Source organism: Paramormyrops kingsleyae, chromosome 18 (genome assembly GCF_048594095.1).
Source record: "Paramormyrops kingsleyae isolate MSU_618 chromosome 18, PKINGS_0.4, whole genome shotgun sequence".
NCBI lineage: Eukaryota > Metazoa > Chordata > Actinopteri > Osteoglossiformes > Mormyridae > Paramormyrops > Paramormyrops kingsleyae.
The window spans coordinates 4,434,212-4,454,094 of record NC_132814.1 but is presented as its reverse complement, the minus strand read 5'-3'; the positions used below and the strand labels follow the sequence as shown (position 1 = coordinate 4,454,094).

Below are 19,883 nucleotides of genomic sequence, written 5' to 3'. Positions count from 1 at the left end.
TGTTAATTACCATGAGTTTCCCCCTTGCATTGCAAACATCATTCTCTCACACTCTTTAATTTTCCAAATGCTGGCTTTTAATTAAAGCTACAAAACGAAGACAGGACACCTAATTAAAGAGTCATGCAGGAAATGTCGACACACCAGACCGTGTGCTATGAGCAATCATTGGTTCTTCCGGATGTAGTCTGTGGATGACCCTCTTATGTTTTGTAGAGGAATACAACCTCTTGCAAACTAAGGCCTAATTCAATCATTTGTATCTCTGTTACAGTATTCCATTCTCTCACACCTTAGCTTGATATAATACAGCTCCTATTACAGATGGCCTATTCTTTAATCATATGCCCACATTCATGCTCAGTTCAAACAGCGACACTGGTGTGACAAAGTCGTTTGTTTTGGCAGAACCTCTACTTAGCAAATGAATAGAGCTGTGCAAACGTGAAAGGTAATTATGAGGGATGTATGAAAACAGGAAACCAAACACAAACAAACGTTAAAACGGCATATTGCGTTGGGAGGGAATAAGGTGCCCACCCCCGCTCTCTGGGTGTATTTATGTGTGCTGTGTTTTGTTGTCTCCTTGTTATTTTTGTTTGCACTGTTCTCATTTCTGTCTCCTAGTCCTCATATTCTCCCTCCCTCCCTTCCTCTCATTTCTCTGTTTACCAGCCTTCGCTGTACCTCCCCCTCGTTTCGTCCACCTGCCCCCTGGCAGGTCTGTGGACATCCATCCTGGATCCCCCTGGTGAGTCACAGGGCTCTGTGACCAATGTAAGCCATTAACCTAACGCCACGGAAGATTACGATCAGCGTGGCATGTTGTTAAAGCGGGCGGCTAATTTTCCTTGCTGCCGTGGATGAGGGCTTGTAGGTCGAAGATTTTCCATTGAAATACAGGAGATTCTGTAGCCTTGAGAGATCCTTACCTGTTCCAGCAAAATAATCCATGGTATTGCACTTGGGGATGTAGTAAAAATTACTGGTATAAATAAACTTCTCTCCATTTGTCCTGTGAAGGGTGGTAGGTGTCTGGCCAGCGTGAAGGCCGATTCTCTGGGAGCAGCGGTACCTGTATGGTAATAGAGATGCTGGTAGTGTGAAAGCAGGAAGGAGAGTCATGGCTGCTGAGTATGGGCAGGGTGACACTGAGATGCAGTTTACTCATACAGGGGCTCACAGGCACTTGGGGTTACATTTGTGGCTGTGCTGACCCTGTAGACGTCTTCAGGATGTTTTTTTGCTGGCTGGTAATGCTATAGACAAATATAGCATTTCCCAGTCCGGTCCTTGGGGACTCACAGTCGGCCCATGTTTTTGCTCCTTCCGCACTCCCTGCCAGACAGTCCACATTTTTGTGGACTGTCTGTGGGTCCCAGAGGACCGGATTGGGAAACACTGCTATAGAATATCTGAAAATGTTGCAAGCTTGTTGGAAGAAGGCCCCTGGTCAGTTCCAACACTCCATGGCCCTAATATGTTTTTTTTCATTCCTTATCCAGTCTTTTTAAGGCTCTTCCATTGTACATTTGCTTATGCTGTTTTGGGTTGGGCTGTGTGTGTCCTGCTGGTTCCTACTTTGTTCATGCGTTTTTATTCCCCACAGCATATCATTGCAGTCGGCTGATTGCATCACAGTGGAAATCCAGCCTGTTTCTCAATGGATGAACCAACAACGACTGCAGAATCTGATATTTTCAGAACCAAATAAACACAATGCATGTTTCATTTAAAACTGAACAAAGATTTAAACATCAAGATGATGCTAAAAGCACTAAAGCTTCGATATTTATACTGCTTCTGATTTTATAGCTTGGCATACCTCAGTGATGTGAACCCAGATTTTCAGACCTGCAGCCAGGAATAAATTCTGTGGGTGGTCCAGCCATCCTACTGTAGGTATATTTAGCCCCTCCTAGTAAATTTACCCAACCAAGGCACAGGGAGAGGGGGGCTGAACCAAAATTTCAGACTCGTAACTCGACTACCTGTTTTTGTGCCTGTCAGTCTCCTGGATTTTCACATGTTCCTTTGTGGGGTCTGATTTTGTGATTTATTCATGAAGAGGAATTTTGGAACATATTGCCAATGCTGTCCTTCAAATGAAATGAAATTCTCTTCTCATCCTCAGTTAATTCATAATAAAAAAAACCCTCCCCGATGCCCACTTTGTTGAACCAAATAACAAAATAAATTGCAATCTCGCCTGTAAATCAATTCTGTTCAGGGATAAATGGAATATAATTTACTTTCCAAAGCCGCTTTAATAATGTGTTACTAGAACTTACAGACTTTGTGATGCTCTCATAAGCAGCTACTCTCCGACAGACGCTGCTTTTTAGATTCTGTATGGAAGTTTTGCCCAACCCACACTCTCAGAAAAAAGGGTAAAAATTTGTACCTTTGCTGTGAGGCTGTACCTTCAAGGGTCTGCCAATGTACCCTTAGCTGTAGGTAATTGTACCTTTTACGGTACAGAAATGGACTCTGAGGAACATTTCTGTACCATTGATGGTGCATCGATGCTCTTTGTACCTTTGGGATGTTCCTCAGAGTCCATTTCTGTACTTTCAAAGGTACAATTACAAGGGTACAGCCCCAGTGACAAGCAAAGGTACAAAAGGTACAGTTTTTTCTGAGAGTACACAGACAGTCCACATTTTTGGTCCCTGCCAGACAGTCTACATTTTTGGTCCCTGCCAGACAGTCCACATTTTTGGTCCCTGCCAGACAGTCCACATTTTTGCTCCCTCCCAGCTCCCTGTCTGTGCATCCCCGAGGACCAGACTGGGAAGCCCTGCTGTACGGCATTGCTGTGTATGTGAGTGTGGCTGGAGTGAATGGGACAGGCTGCCCGTCTATATATCAGTGTGTCTTTAGGTAGATGCGTATCATGCCTGATTAGTGTGCACATGTATGCTTGATGAATGTCGAATTACTCTGTTTGTGCATATAGATGGTACTGTGTTAAAGTCTTAGGCAGTCAAAGAAAATGTTTAAAGCCATGGATGTAGGTTTAATTTCAACATTTGTAGGGTCCAACTTAGCCCTGCTCCCCTAAACATACACAGCACTCCCACAATATTGATAAGGACTTATAGCGATAGGGGTGATAGGTGGCTCCCTATTGACCATGTCGAATTCTATGCCCTTGTTTAAAGCTGTTCATGTGGGTAGCAAGTATTTATTTGCGCAAAAACAAAACACAGTTTAACATTAGAACTTGTGCAAATTAAGTGTAACACAATAAAAACTAACAGGAATTGCTTCAGTTTGCCTAAAAGTTATGGATGACTAGTTGGATGGGTAGATGAACACCGCTTCATTTCCCAAACCTTCCTTTAGGGGCACTTCAGCCATTCCACGACTTTGTTAAATTTCATCACCAGCTCACTTGATTAATTAACTTAAGTGGTAGCACTTTACTTGACGGGTATTATACTATTACTTATGTATTAATTAACCACAGATGAAGTCTTGATTACATACTGATCTCACATTTTATCTCAAGAAGTTATTATATTTGATACTGTATGTGTTAATTTTATAAACCTTTGTGAACTACTGAAGGAACTATTGAATGCACATATTTGTTCATCATTAATAAATCGTGACGCATCTTTTATCTCAAGTAGCAACTGTATTTATTCATGATTTGTGCTTCAGTAGTAACTGAGTTATTACTAAGTATTTGTGGCCCTGTCAAATAAAGTGTTACAATTTAAGTAGCTTTAAAATGTCAATTAGGTGTTGATTAGCCATACAAAGAGTGCGAGTGTTTGAGTCACAAACATACATGGGTGTACTGGGTGCTTGTTGCAAACACTGGGGTGACTTTAGCAGACAAACATAATATCGTAGTTTTACACCAATATGAATATCATTTAAACATCATTTTCTCTGACTGCATGAGACTTTTGCGCAGTGCTGTACATACCCATGTTTAACACCAACCCATCTGCGGAAGCAGAAGAAAATGCCCACACAGGCAGTCACTGACATACCAAGATAGCTCTCTTTTAATAGGCGCTTTGAACCGCTTTCACGTTGTTCCCGTTGAATGATGATAAACAGAAAAACTGAGTCACAAAGTAGCAGAGTGGGGCGGGGAGGGGGGGGGGGGACACGGCAAGTGGTGGGGGAGGGGAGGGGGGGAGAAGGGGTGCACCACTGATCCGAAATGGCACTAGGATGCGCTTACAAAGAAAAATAAAGAAAAAAACAACCACATGCCCCCCTATTGTGGGGGAAGAGGAGACCCTGTTATCATCTATGACGTCATTATTACCGCGGTGGTGACAAATGGTTGTGAGCATTTTCCACGTAAGGATCCTGAAGCAAAGTTCTCAAAGTCCGTGGGTCCGGGACCAGCTCAGTCTTAACAGTCCATCGATGGAGGGCTGTGGTGTTGGTGGCCTCATCGGTCTGTATTGACTTCACCCATTGGGTGAGAAGTGTCCACTTGAAATTAATTAATAGTCTTACTCCTGGGTCACTGACAGGGCAGCCGGCAAGACAGCGCTGAAGTCCCAGTCATTTTCTCTCCATGCTGGGGCAGTCAGTTCTCCCTTCATAAAACGAACACATTTTAATGAATAAACTATAGTATTCCATCCACTTGGAGCAAGGAAGGATGGACGTGTGTCATTTTTTCATTCATCTCCAACCTCTGGAAACTGGAATATCTACTCTGCATGAGGGGGAGGGGTCCAGGATGCTCCGACAGAAGGTTGGAGGTCAGTAGGAATGCTTGATTTGACTCATCAACCACCCCCCCCCCCCTTCCCAAAACATATAGATGGGCAATTATTGTTCAACTCTAGTGAGTCATGTTCAGCAGAGATGTGAACAAACACTCAAACCAACAGGACAAGATACATACATACAAAAGAGACGACTTAACACCTTATTCTCCTGGAGAAAGAGTTACACCTGAAGCAGACAGCGGCTGGAGTGTCTCTCCCTGGCTTCAGTATAGAGTATAGCAGCTTGATTATAACTGGCTTCTTATTTGTAGTGACATAACGAAGATTGAAACAGAAACACAGAAGAAAAACTAAATAAGACAAAGAAAGACATTTTGTTTTAAGCTATGGTTGTAGACCACGTATCCTTATTCCAGGGAATAAGTTCCTGACCAAACAATGGCTGAGCTGGAAATCAGAGTAAGTCTGATGGCCAGATTAAGACCAGCTAGAATTAGTGAGTTGGAGTATTTTATTCGCATGGTACCAGAGTTTAATATTGTTGGGATTGCCTTATTAGGTAAGGATCTACTATATTTTATTCCTGGCTGCACTTTCCCAGTTTCGAAGCCTTGTTAACTGGAAACAAGAAATAATGCACTTAACGTAAAACTCGACTCACACAGCCACGGTCTGTATTTCGTTTGCCTATCGTCCCTCTTTTATGTGACAAAATAATCGATAAGCTAACAAAAAAAAAACACCAAAGAGTAATTTCAGCCAATCGGTTTCCCTATTTTGTTGCACAGCCTGGGTGGCTGTTGCTCTAAATAAAACATGGAAATGGAATGAAGACCCAAAGAAAGGGAGACAGAGGATGATAGACATGGGGTAAAACCAGCAGTGACTCTATGAGAGTACCAGAATGTTTCCCCTGTGTTCTTCGTCTCTGGCTCCCTTCAGCATCCTCCCCCTCTGCTCATGTTGAGTTCCATGAGTCTGGCACTCGTCCTGACACACGCCTTCAGTGCGGGAGTCTCAAAGCCACCGCTTCACTGTGTTTCCCTTATCGGCGCCCCCTGCTGCCTCAGCGCAATACATTCACGCTCAGCGGTTCCAGGAGGCCCACCATAACCAGGAGGAGCAGTAAGGAGCAGCGGGAGGCTGCCGCTCCCCCGCTGGTGGCCCGCTGGACCCCGCTTGGAGGTCCAACCGTGGTCCGCGGGGCGCACTTGTGCTTCCGTCGCGACCCAGAGCCATCGGGATTGTCGAGGTCGTGCTTGTTGGGGTAGGAGTACTCCTTGTCCATCTCCCTGGAGATGTGGGCCTCATTCAGGCCCTTGCCCTTGCCCCACCGCCCTCGCTGCCGGGTGCAGTTCCTGGGACGGCCGGGACGGGCCGAGGGTAGTGGGCGGGGCAGCGGTGAAGGAGGCGGGATGAGATGGTGCTGGTCCCGGGGAGGGAGGTGCGGGAAGTGCCCGCTGCTTTGGTGTCGAGACTCGGACGCCACACAGCTGGGCAGTTCCTCCTGCCGCAGTCTCTTGAGGTCCCGGCCGGCCAACCCTGGTGGCTCATGACAGCCCACCTCAGAGGTGGAACCCCGGAAGCGGCGCAGCCAATCCCAGAGCGGCAGTGCCCGGCAACCACAATCCCAGGGGTTGTCGTTGAGTCTCAGGTACTCGAGGGCGGGCAGCTGGGCCAGGCACTCGGCGGGCAGCTGTGTCAGCGAGTTGTTGAACAGGTAGAGTGTGGTGAGGCGTCGCAGGTCGTGGAAGGCCAGCCGGTCCACCCACTGCAGCCGGTTGTGGTGCAGCAGCAGGCGATCCAAAGCGCCCAGCCCACGGAATGTGTTCTGGTGAAGGCTCCACAGCCGGTTTCCATGCAGGAACAGGTGGCTTAGGTTCAGCAGGTCCACAAACAGGTCATCCTCCAGGAAGTCGAGGTGGTTGTCCTAGGGGCAGGAGCAATAGGAACTGGTTGTTATATCATGCCTAATGGATTTTTAGAAAAATATTTTCCTAAAGGCTTTGGAGTGAAATGGCTGTTGTACTCCCAAGAAAAGTGTTTCCTGATGTCAAATAGCTGACTATATAAATAGATAAGACACGACCATGTTGGGTATTTGGGTCTCGCCGGACGAAGACGCTGGCTGAGAAGTGAGCTGTTTGAGTTTCCTGTGCACATTTGGGTAGAAATGATTGGAATATGTTATTGCCCACTTAATGTGTTGGAAAGTCCAGCTATGAGGTTCGGCTGTTGACTAGGTCAGCATTTTCACAGTGTAATAAAAGCTCTCTCTGCCATAGGGAGCGGCCATCTGCATTATACTATCCATGGGCACGCGGCACCATTCTGATTTAGATGGGAAATGGACATGATTGAAAAATTTTTGCATATGTTTTGATTTGTGGTGAATAACATCAGAATGTTGCCATTGCCAATACAAAGTCCTGACTTCAGTGCAATGGAATATGTATGATTACAGAATTAGGGCAAAAGACAGGGCTAGGCTGGGATTAAAAATCGGCCCTGCACTTTGGAATCCCCCCACAATTAATTGTGCCAGCTCACAAATCCATCAGCCTACTGGGAAAATCCCCAGTATGCCGGATGGCCAGCCCAGGCCTAGCTAAAGCGCAAAATCTTGATTTTATTTCTCTGTAGTTCAGTTTTTTAAATAGTACTTTAAAGGAAGAGTGGAGCTCATGGGAGTTTTACAGGAGGCAGGACCTATGAATCAGACGTCTTGGTCCCACCTTCTCTGGTTGCTTGGACCCACCTCCTCTACAATCTGATTGGTTGTCACTCCGAACCAATCATTTTTGGTTCTGCCCTCAGAACATTTTTGTGTAATTAAAACTCCCACAAGCAAGAGTGGAGCACAATATCTACAGCTGCCTACAAGAAAAAAAGTCCTGGAGCCAAAGTGAGCAGCAACATGTTATTCGTTTGTAGCTGTACAAACACATGAACTGTGATTTTACAAGGATAATGCAGGCTAAAGGTTAACATAGACTGCAGTGCCCCTACCTGCAGGTAGAGGAATTGCAGGTTGTGCAGACCCTGGAAGATGCCACTGGGTAGGGTGCTTAGGCCACAGCGATACAGGTGCAGGGAATTAAGTCGACCCAATCCATGGAAGGTGTCGGGTGCCAGGGCTCGCAGGTGCCGGTTGTCCCCCAGATCCAGCTCTTCGAGTCGGAAGAAGCCATGGAAGGTGGTGGGTTCGATGTAGGAGATGTCATTGGAGTAGAGCCACAGCATGATGGCGGCCGGGCTGAAGTGGCCGCGCAGCAGCTGGCCAATGCGGTTGTTCTGCAGGAAGATGCGCTCGCTCTCTGCCGGGATGCCCTCGGGGACCGACAGGAAGTTGTGCGCCTGGCAGCTGACGGTGCTGGGCGTCGTGTAGCAGACGCAGTGGTGTGGACATGACCAGGACAGCTCCAAACCCCACAGCACCAAGAGGAATTCCAGCCTGCAGCCTGAGAGCAAGAATGGAGGGAGCGGAGATGCAGTTAGGGGTGAAGAAAAAAGGTGCGTCAAAGAGAAAAGAGGTAAAGAAGCAGGGAGCAGAAGGACAAGCAGGAGAAAGTGACAGAGATGTTCAGTTTTTTTTTACTTCAAAGCTGAGTCACCTAGAAAACCACTTTTGACCCCGGGGTCATGGTATTGCTTTTGAGATTCTGAAGGAGGAAGCATTTTCCACCGCAGAGAGAATCACCATTTACTCCTTTATAAGTCATGACTGAGGATGGCTGACTTCTGAGCCCCTTGACAACAAGTTTAAATGATGGGCTCTGCCCTACCTACCACCTGCCACCTCTCCGCCAGGAAGTCCTGACCCTGTGTGACAGTGAAAGCCATGCGCCGCTTTACTGAATCTCTCCCAAAGGGCTATACACGCACGTGCCAAGCAGATAAAACCCAAACGAATTAGGCGTTCCTGCCGACACAATGCTCCACTGTGTTTAACAGCCTGTGACTGATGCTGCACGTTTAACTTGCTATTAACCATTAAGCGTGTCCCTAACCTTGGGAGCCGTGTTACCCCAGTGTATGAACATTCAATTTCCCTTTCTGAACCTGATGCAAGATTAAAAAAAAAAAAAAAAAAAAAAACACAGACACTTCAGGCAATTGGAGATGATAAACAGGTTTGTCCCTCTGCCAGTTTTTCTGTTCTACTTTGTGTGTTGAGCAGTTGTCCTTTTTTTGGGAGATAATGTATTGCAGACAGAGCAAAATAAAGCCATCCGAGCAATTGCCTCCTTTCTTGCTCTCTCTGCACTCTTGTTCTGTTTATCGAGTGAGGCACCTGCTCCGCTTATAAATGACAGGAAAAAAAAAACTTGTTGGTGCTCATGGGAAATTAGGACTCGGGATGAAATTACACAATAAACAAGGGCAGGGAGCAGAAGAAGGCAATGCAGAGAATGGAATGAGCCTATGAACCCAAGGTCAGAGTGAAAAGAGGAGCAGATGTTGAGAAATGACTGAGAGTGAAAGACAGACTTGTATCCTGGGGCTAGACAAGGTTGTGCCTCTCTCAGCATTCCATTGCACACAGGTTATCATTATAATTCTTTTAATGGAACTTCTGCACTTGGTAGACGTTCCATTCTGGAATGTTTTTTCTGGTTTCTGTGAGCCTAAATCATGCCTGTAAATGACCCTCTGTACAGATCAAGAGAAGCTGGACATAGATCCCACTATGGCAGTTGAGGCCTTCAGATACTGTAGCCTCATCCCTCACTTCCTCTGCTCTGCTACGCAATCCTGCTCCTCTCTACATCTTTCTTCTCACAGAGAAGTGAATTTGCCCACTCAATGTCTCTTATACTAATTGTTTTCAGACAGCCATACTTCATTATCTTAGTTAATGGAGTGAAAATTCTGAATAGTGGGCTGAAAGGAATTAGGTAAGGATCTGTTATCCTACTTAGATAAAGAAACTGAACTAATCTGCAGTCTTTAGGTTTTCATTTAGAATACAATAGTGGTACTTTATTCAGCTCATTAAGGGAATTGTGTAGTTTTTATATCCTCTATGTTGCTTTCTATGAGAGACACAGACATATATATTTACAAGCGAGAGCAACTTTTTGGGGTCCGAGTGTTGGGTCAACGAGTGTCCAGTACCCCTGGAGCAGATGGCGTTAAGGGCCTTAGATACCAACACTAATGATTACCATCCATAGGAACCTATATTATTCTGGGCACAGATCCTTAATCCATCAAGCTAATATGCCATTCTGTTTGCAACCTACACATATATAAACAACACTTCATTTTGATGACTTCCTATACTTCTATAAAAAAACATTCTAACCCATCCATTTTCTGGAACTGCTTATCTTATTCAGGGTTGTGTGGGGTCCAGACCCTGGAGACTACAGGCACAAGGCAGGGAACAACCCAGGATGGGATGGGTGCCGATGAGGTGCTGATCCATTACCGGGCACATTTACCTACAGAGAATTTGCAAACCCCAATTAAACTCAAAATGTTTTTGAACCAAGAGGAAACCCCACAGTGACATGAGGAGAACATGCATATTCCACACACAGAGCCATGGCAGAGACTTGAAGCCTGGTTCTAGAGGAGTGAGGCAACCCCAACACTCCACCTATTTATTCATTTAGCTGGACCAATTCTGGTTAAGTGTGTTGAACTGAGAATTATGACTCTTCCTAGGACCAGAACCGAAAAACATCCTTCAGTGCCCTGTTGTCGTAACCACCACACTGTCTAAAGAGCTGCTTTCTTGTTCGCAGCTTTATTTTGAGTTATATTTTATTGAAGTCCTAGTCAATGTAAACTGAATCATAGTCAGAAAAGGGACATGACTACCAAAGAGACATTGTCCGTCATCCATCATGCCAGTCAGCTGCGTCAGAAATGAACTACATCAAATGAATTTGTGCGTCTGACTGAGTGGTTGTCAATTTGCCTCCTCTGATATGGGGGAAGAGTGTGGGGTTGATATGAGCGATGGAGAGGAAGAAAGAGAATAGTCACGGAAAAATGAAAGTGAAATAAAGCAGGGGGCTGACAAAAAGGGAGAGAAACAAAGCAGACCGAGGGAAAGCAGAGAAGGAGGTAGCCGAGAGGAGAGCAAAATGGAAAGCGAGTCGAGGCTGAAAAGATAACAGCGAGAGTGAGTCATCAAGAAGACGGGAGGGAGAATCGTCATGTCACAGTCTTACTGCACGATGGCCAGCTTTTGCTGGAATCCATTATGCAAACGCCACTGGACATAGGAGAGCTCCGCCATGTCTGTTTGAGTTTGTCAGCGAGACGAATGAAATCGAGGAGTGATTCACATGTTTCTCGCTGTCGACTCTCTGTGGCTCCTTCTCCCTCGACTTTCCTCATGCCCAATTCTTTATAGCTGACCACAGCAGGTGGTTTTGATGCCTTTGCTCCTGAAAGAACCGTCTGAGAGAGAGGCCCACCCACGGACCCTTGACATTGCGGGCAGCACTTGATTCTGTTCCAGTAGAGGGAGAGGAAATACTTAATTGGAGTAAAATGTCTCTGTTGGCGAGGCAGCCAGCTCCAGGTCATGCTATTTAGCATCCACAGACTGAACCTGGCCTGTTGCATAAGATGTTCTGGATAATTGGAGGCTGATTGCATTGCTGGCGGTTCAGGTTCTCACGGTGCCTTTACGTAGGAGCGCCGGTGGAGATTTTGGGCCCCATGAAAGCAAATCATTTTGGGCCTCCAACCCAGACCATTCCAATTATGTTGCATATTTTTAGGGCTCCTGTCACTTTTGAGGACCCTTGGAATCATCCTAACTCCCCCCCCCCCCCCTTTACAGCACACCGACCTGTATACCTTATACTGTAGCAGTGTTCCCCTGGTCCTCATTTTTGCTCCATCCCAGCTCCTGGTAGGGAGCAAAAACGTAGACTGTCTGCTGGTCCCCAAGGACTGGGTTAGTAAACACTGCCTTATAGAGCATAATCATTGTGGTATTGCAAATTTATTTTTATTTTATTTTTTATTTTTTTTGCAAATTTTGCAAATTTATTAGTGCACCCTGTCCCTCACTGGCAGCAAAATGGATCAGTTGGAGTGTTTGTTTTCTTCAGTCCTTATAACCCACATTGAGTCTTGGCACACAGCTTGAATACCCACGGCTTGCAGACACCCATTTGTCCCCCAACTAGACGGACAGTCTCTGGATAACGATGTCTCTGGAGTGACAGAAAGCAAAAATGTCGTGTGGATGGAATGCCGTTGAGAACACCCATGTAACTATTTCATGGAAATGACTCCTCGCATGCAGTGTTTGGGACTTGAGGTGATAGGAAAGGATCAGCCGCCGTGGGAGTGGTGAAGGCCCCCCAGGAGAGACGCTGCCTGGGGATAGAACAGGAGGAATGACGGTGCCACACCCAGCGAAGGCAAACGGCCATCAACAACAATGGGGCCCGAATATCGAAAACTCCAGAACATTCGAGTTGGTAGTACCACATGGAGACCATTATGCAATGAAGCATGGTTCTTTTAAAAAGTACCATTTTCTGTCTCTCCCATAGATTCACAGAGAGAGGATGACCCCCCTCCCCCACTTCCCATCTACACTCCTCCTGCTTTTTCCTCTCCCTTATTTCATTTTCTTCCTTTCCCTCACTTTTTCCACTCAATAAACCATGCCCACCCCGCCTGGTCCTTCCACCCCGGCCACACAATGCCTCTCTGAAATATGATCCGCCGACGCTACCCTTGGCGACCCTGCCATGACAGCAAGGCTGCCAATGCTAAGCCTCTTATCGGCACTGAGATATCAAAAGCTCCGACACAACAATGCGACGGCGTGAGCCGATTCCCTTCCGCTGGCCGGTCATTGTGCACTGAAGGCGACATGGCTCAGCTTCATTCCTCTCTCTAGGCCACTTTCAACCACTGGGGCTGCTTGGTGTCTGATCTAGGAAACGGAGATGGTGAGAAAACGCAGCGGTGAGTCAGGTAGGAGGCTCCCGGGGAACTGGGCTCCTCACCTGCTCCATCGGGCCAAGAGGAAGAATTGCAAGCCAGGACACTCTTCATAATGGCCCAACAGGAGGTTAAACGCCAAACCATATATGAGCCCAAATGCTTAATAATTTCCATATGATGAATGGGTGGTGCATCCTAATCACTAATGAAAGAGAAAAGAGATGTACCTCAGTATATTTATCTTGCTATTAAATTAACTAACGTTCAGCAGCTGTGATTAATATGGTGTTACTGCTTATAGAAGGTCTATAGCAGGCCTACCCCAACTATTTTTCCCCGAGGACCAAATTCCTAAGCAACACAAAGCCAAGGTCCACTGCATCAGCTGGAGGGGGGGTCCAGACGATTCAATTTGCTGGCTAGGGGGGTGGTTCCCAAGAGAATTTTTTTTTGGGGGGAGGCATCACGTGTTTGAGATTCGGACTGTAGTCTGTTGCCAGTCGGTGACCCCAATCTAAGGGTTGGGAGGGAGTATGCAGTGTGATGTTAGCTGTCAGTGGAGCAGCCCTGAAGTCGCTTCAGGCATCTTTCATGAGCTTTTCTGGAAGAAAGGCTCATTAATGTACTTGCTGTAAAGTGCAGCTTCTGCATTTTTTTCCCCCAAAGTCAAGGTCAAACACTGGTAGAGTTATGAGACCCTCAGGTCCTGCGTTGTGAAAGCTCAGATGCTCTGTTTTAGGAACTCAAGCCTATGCTTGCTAAAGTGTGCAGCTGCGCATGTCCAGGGCCGTAAAACAGCTCAGTGTTTCAGATGCGAGTCATTGAGGGCTGACAGAGATCTCATTACATGTCTGTTGTTCCTCCTAAATCAACCTCAAAACAAACTCTCTTATAAAGCCAAAAAAAACCCCACGAAGGCCACTGTCTAGTCTGTCTGCTGCATAGATGAGTGATTTCATTGGGCGTCTGATTGCGTTGCTCTACGGTGTGACATGGTGGCCTTGGTTTGATTGGTTAGCCTGAAATGCCTCTGGATCCTTGAGGCCCCGCCCATGTCATGGAAATACATAATAGGATTGATGATTAGGTCAAATGAAATTGGGTCACTGCATTCCGGAAAGGGGAAAGCCTTTCATCATTCCAGGAACATGGCCGCCACACTTATTATTAAACTGTCTATGTCCTTCTGGGGCTTTTCAGGTGTCCACATTTTGATGCCTGTGTGGTTCCTCTTTGTCAGACCACAAGACTCCCACCAGGTAGGAGACAGAAAGATGAGGGCTGCTGCCCATAGCGACAGACGATCTGACGTGCATGTGCGCTCCCAGACACGTGCACGGGAAACAAAAGCACAGCAACACACACGCACACATCAGCGCCGACACCCACACACGCGGATGACTGGCTTCACACCGGGTAAAAATAGCTTCTTCCCAGCGAGGCAATGAGGACGGAAAGAGAAGCGAGCCAAGGCCAGGCTGAGGCAAAGAGAAAGGCGGAATGGCAGCCACAAATATTTCACATCTGTTTCACGCACCATTATTTGTGTCATGGTTTCATTCTGAACCACATGCAGCTTACAGCTGTGCCTGTTGACTCTAAAATACTGGAACAGGCTGTTACACTCCTGCTGTCTCTATCTGATCCCTTTCAGGTTCCAGTCCTTTAATCACTGCCACCTACTGGTCATTCAATACACAAATGCCCCCCCCCCCCCCCTCCCCAGCTCTTGGGACTTCTGCATGCTGCAGGTGCACCGTTGACACCCATCTCATCCATAACCATGACGACCATGGCTGTGACAGCAGGAAACGAAGGATTCGCTTTTCTGGCTTGAATGCCTGTCAGTGATAGTAGCGGTGAAAGTGGTTAGAGACAAACTGAACAACCGATTGGCGTATTGATGGATCCGACGTGTCTGCTGCTTTCACCGCAGTACTTCGCTCACCAGGGTCTGTGGTGACAACTGATCTGTCCCTGAATGGCAATGAGAGCGATGAGAGAGCGACCCTTCATGTGAGGACAATGAGCAACGTACCAGTGCTGGGGGATGCAAAATTCACCACACGGAAAGCTCATCTCAGGATCTCCTGCATATTTGCGGGAATATCCAAATGACTCCCATTGCCATGCACATACACACATGCTGATTGGCTCAGTGATGCCACCCCGACCTATAAAAACTTTTACTAACAGTGGCATCCTCATGGGGCCCGTGTTTTGTTTTTCTCGGTGTAAATCACATCGGTACGACAGAAGTATCCCCGTTGTGGTTTGACCTGGTATATGGGGGAGTTTGTGAGCTGGCTTTTTTTTTTTTTACGATACTCAAAAGCCAGCATGCTGCTGTAGGAGTAAAGGGGTTTCAGCCAAGGGAGAAGCGGTGCACAGGCCCGTGGGCGGTGAGCCTGGGCCGGCTGCTTATTACACTCTCCAGCGTCTGGGTCCTGCTTCGGCAAGGTGTGAATGCACAAAGCGAAAGAACCAGCGCTACATATAAAGAAAGGCAGGTGAGCACCCCAGGCCAGATCTACCTTTACAGGGACCCGGGACAAAGCTTTACATGAGAGGCCCCCCCTCGTGTAATTATTCTAATATCGTATAAATTATATATCCAGTGTACACATATATATGTACTTTAACAGAAAAAACTGCTGTACTATTACATTTGATTTCTCGATGTCAGTTTGACGTCAGATGTCACTGCGCATTCACATCGATGTCGGACATCAGTTTTTGGTTTTGACCGAATGCAGGATGGCGAGCGAATTTGAAACTGAGGACACATAGCTGGGTGGCGCAGTGGTGCAGTTGTTGGCGCTGTTGCCTCACAGCAAGAAGGTCCTGGCTTCGGTCCCAGGTCCTTGCTGTGTGGAGTTTTGCACGCTCTCCCCGTTTTTGCCGGGGGCTCCGGTTTCCTCCCACGGTCCGAAAATGAGCAGGATATGCTGATTGGTGAGTCTAAATTGGCCCTGTAGTTGTGTGAGTGTGTGTGTGCTCTGTGGTGTGTAGGCGACTGCCCGGGGTTGGTTCCCGTCTGCGCCCATTGTTCCTGTGATAGGCTCCAGTCCCCCCCTTTCCCCCCCGTGACCCCAGTCAGGATTAAGCGGTTTCAGAAAATGGATGGATGGAGGCGCCCCCCGATCTTATATTGTCGGTGTGGCAGCATTTTAGCTTTGCGGTAATCACGAACGAAAACGGCGAGAAAAACACAGACAAGACAAAAACTGCATGTAAAAACCCACATTGTAAAAGACTGATAACATACACAAATAGCACAATGAATACCAGCACCACAGTGAGCTGAGAGAAGATTATTAAAAGGGCAAACCACGCTAAAAAAGCTGCACATGCATGTTTATTTATTTGAAGATTTTTTTTTATTTACTTATTTTGATTTGGGATCAAAATGAAATAAATATTTGATCCCCTATCAATCAGCAAGATTTCTGGCTCCCAGGTGTATTTTATACAGGTAACGAGCTGATTTTGGGACCCTTCTCAACTCGTTACCTGTATAAAAGACACCTGTCCAAAGAAGCAATCAATCTATCCAGATTCCAAAATCTCCCTCATGGCCAAGACCAAAAAGCTTTCCAAGGATGTCAGGGAGAAGATTGTAGACCTAGACAAGGCTGGAATGGGGTACGAGACCACCGGCAAGCAGCTGGGTGAGAAGGTGACAACAGTTGGTGCGATTATTCACAAATGGAAGATCCATAAAATAACTGCCAATCTCCCTCGGTCTGGAGCTCCATGCAAGATCTCACCTCATGGAGTTTCAGTGATAATGAGAACGGTGTGGAACCAGCCCAGAACTACTCAGGAGGAACTTGTAAATGATCTCAAGGCAGCTGGAACCACAGTCACCACGAAAACAGTTGGTAACACACTACGCCGTGAAGGACTGAAATGCCCGCAAGGTCCCCCTGCTTAAGAAAGCACATGAACAGGCCCGTTTGAAGTTTGCCACTGAACATCTAAATGATTCAGAGGAGGACTGGGGGAAAGTGTTGGTCAGATGAGACTAAAACTGAGCTCTTTGGGATCAACTCAATTCGCCGTGTTTGGAGGAGGAGGAATGCTGCCTATGACTCCGAGAACACCATCCCCACCGTCAAACATGGAGGTGGAAACAAAGGGAGGATGGATGGGGCCATGTACCGTAAAATCTTGGATGAGAACCTCCTTCCTTCAGCCAGGGCACTGACAATGCATTGTGGGTGGGTCTTCCAGCAAGACAACGACCCTAAGCATACAGCCAAGGCAACAATGGAGTGGTTGAAGAAGCACATTAAGGTCATGGACAACCCTAGCCAGTCTCCTGCAAAAGTACTATGGAGGAAACTCAAGCTTCGTGTATCCAAGTGACAGCCTAAAAACCTTAAAGAATTGGAGGAGGTCTGCAAAGAGGAGTGGATGAAGATTTCTAATGACCTGCATGCAAACCTGCTGATCAACTACAAGAAATGTCAGACAGCTGTGCTTGCAAACAATGGTTATTCCACCAAGTACTAAAGCATGTGTTCTAAGGGATCAAATACTTATTTCCCTAGATAAATGACAAATTGGTTTGTAACTGTTACATAATGATTTATTTCTTGCTTGTTTTGTTAATAATCTATCTTTTACTGTTTAAATAAACATACCAGTGCAATTTAAGACTAGTCATTTCTTTATTAATGGGTCAACTTAAGAATTCAGCAGGGGGGGTCAAATAATTATTTCCCTCACTATATATATATATATATATATATATATATATATATATAAAAGGTGTATATATTTTTTTTACTTCCCATGACTTGGGGCCCCTTGTGCTGATTGGGCCCCAGGCAACCAGGGGTGCAGCTAGAGATTCTGAGCTCCATGAATACATTTCATATTGGGCCCCCAACCTAGACCAATCCAATTAAATTCTTTAGGCCCCCTGTCACTCAGGGACCCTTGGAATTGTTCCAACCCCCCTCCCCCCCCCCCCATTTATGGCACCCCTGTCTCTGACCCCACAGCGATAAATCTCACTGCGAACTCATTGCAGTTTTCAGGGAGGAGCTGTAAAGGTATTTCATGCATATTAAAGAGCACACCCCAAGACGGCCAAGGTTCCTTGAGATACATGGTTCCGGCCGGCCCCTGTCCAGGAGCTGGTTTTACCCCGCTATACATCATAGTCCCTGGGACAGTGACGAATGGCGCCACTCTGAGGTCTGTCAGCGCGCACCGGCCGTTTAATCCTCTGGGTTCTTCGCATCCTTGAAACCCGTCTGGTTCCGTTAGCCGCAGCCCGCAGCTAATGGTACCGGGGCCCAACAAGCCGTGAGTTTATCTGATGCCGCAACATGCGAGTAAAGGGCTTTGTAATAAATGATGAGAGGCTGGGAGATAAATCACGGGGCGACAGCTGCACTCTTGTGCGTGATGAGGGCGGGGACTCTGGACAAGAGCCCCCAGCGCTGCCTGTTGCCACCGCGGCCCCCTCCCCAGCCCACCGCCCGCTGCCAGCCTCTCCCGTCTTCCTCTGCCCGTTAAATTGTAAACGCGCTGGCACCTGACTTGCTTACGAAGCTCCTTCACAATCACGCGAGCTTCTATTTCGAGATGAATAATTCAATAACGTGATAATTCAATTATTTATCAAAAGTTTGTTACGGGCCTGAAAAGAACCGGGAGGCACCGAAAGGCACAGACACACCGGCAGTCTTCGCATGATTAAACGGAATCGCGGAAACTGAACAGCAGAGGGCCTGTATTATGCAGAAGAAGACTGTCCTGTGATGGACTGGTATCCCATTTGGGGTAAATCCCTGGCGTCAGTCCAGCCCCCCCTCCCCCCCCCCACGACCTTGTTCCCTATGAACCATTTGAAGATGAATGGATGCATGGAAGCATGAAATACTTTATCCACAGGTTTCATTTGCAGACTTATTATGATAAACCAGACTCAAAGTTGATACCTTCAGCCACTACTTCCGGTGCTCTCTGCTCTTCTCTGTGAACCCTTAAGGGAGAACGACCACCTGAGTTTGTGTCAGGCCTGATATTCGCAGCTGAAAATGGCCTTGCCTACAGTCGCCTAGCATGCAAAGTACAGGCATGTGTTACATAAGAATGCCGGTCTGGGAAGAAGCCTCACTGTTAAGCGAGTGAAGATTTTTTATTCTCTCCCTTCCCAGTGCTGCCGTTTATCCTGCCATTACGTTGATTCATTACCCACTCTGTGCTGGGGTGTGCTGCTGAATTGCTGATTAAAACGTTATGTTTGGCCTGAACTCTGGAACACAATGACCACCACTTCCCAAACACCTCAGGGCTGGCATCTGTGCTGTCTGTTCTCTCATCTGTTCCACGAGTCATGATTAGCGATGGTCTGGTCATTCTCCTGCAGGACACAGGATTCCCCACAGAGATGTGACTGAGGAGCCTTTAGTCATTGTCCCTGATGACAGTGTCAGTGTTAGTGTCAGTGTTAGTGTTAGTGTCAGTGTTAGTGTTAGTGTCAGTGTTAGTGTGAGTGTTGATGTGTTGACTCATCTGGGTCTTTTTAATTCTGATTCTCCTTCTCTCTCCTGCCTGTGATCCCTGAGACCCAGAGTGCCTTGGGGGTTCAGGTGAGGGGGGGGGGAGTTCTACTGAGCCTGAAGTAGGCACTGCTGGAGCTGATTGTCCTTCCTTGCTGGGCTAAAGTGTGCAGTCAGAAGGACACTGCACCTGCTCCTCTGAGCCTCACAGACAACCTGCTGATGATGATGTGTCTTCTTTGCTCTTCAGGTGGAAGTGAGTCTATCTCATTGGAATCAGAATTGTTTATTTATTGCCCAGTACTTTTACATACAGGGAATTTACTTTAGGGTGTCGTGCAAAACAGTCAAGGACAATCATCCATCAATTATCTCTACTTGGTTGTCTTATGCAGGGTCGCGGGGATCCATAGCTTATCCTGGAAGCACCAACCCATACATACTCACAACTATGGACAATTTGCCAACTTCAATTTATCTTAGCATGCAAACTCCAGAAATGTAAATCCAGGTCAGATACTCAAACCCCAGTCTCAGAGGCAGGAGGCAACATTGCTAACCACTGTACTACACAAAATAGAATCAGTACAATATGTAAATAAAATTATGTGCCCAGCGTGGATAATGTGTGTAGTGGCAGTGTAGCAGCAGGTGGGGCGGAGGTGGGGGAAGACAGAATATGATGAGAATTGTCCTCGGTGTATGTCGTAGCAAGCAGCTTCCC

General features: G+C 46.8%; 1 protein-coding gene across 2 annotated transcripts in view; it reads right to left on the bottom strand.

Annotated features, from left to right (window-relative positions):
- Positions 1-4,157: 4,157 nt before the first annotated feature.
- Positions 4,158-19,883, bottom strand: part of LOC111842407 (reticulon-4 receptor-like 1) — an 87,639-nt gene continuing 71,913 nt past the window's right edge. Inside the window, exons 1-3 of one of the 2 annotated variants that reach the window (XM_072702283.1) lie at positions 8,499-9,233; positions 7,719-8,170; positions 4,158-6,639 (exon numbers count right to left, since the gene is read on the bottom strand). In XM_072702283.1, coding sequence (XP_072558384.1) covers positions 5,776-6,639; positions 7,719-8,170; positions 8,499-8,703 — 1,521 coding nt within the window. In that variant the 5' untranslated portion in view covers positions 8,704-9,233 and the 3' untranslated portion in view covers positions 4,158-5,775. Of the gene's footprint in view, positions 6,640-7,718; positions 8,171-8,498; positions 9,234-19,883 lie in introns of those variants that run through there. The other variant, XM_023808980.2, reaches the window with a different exon arrangement.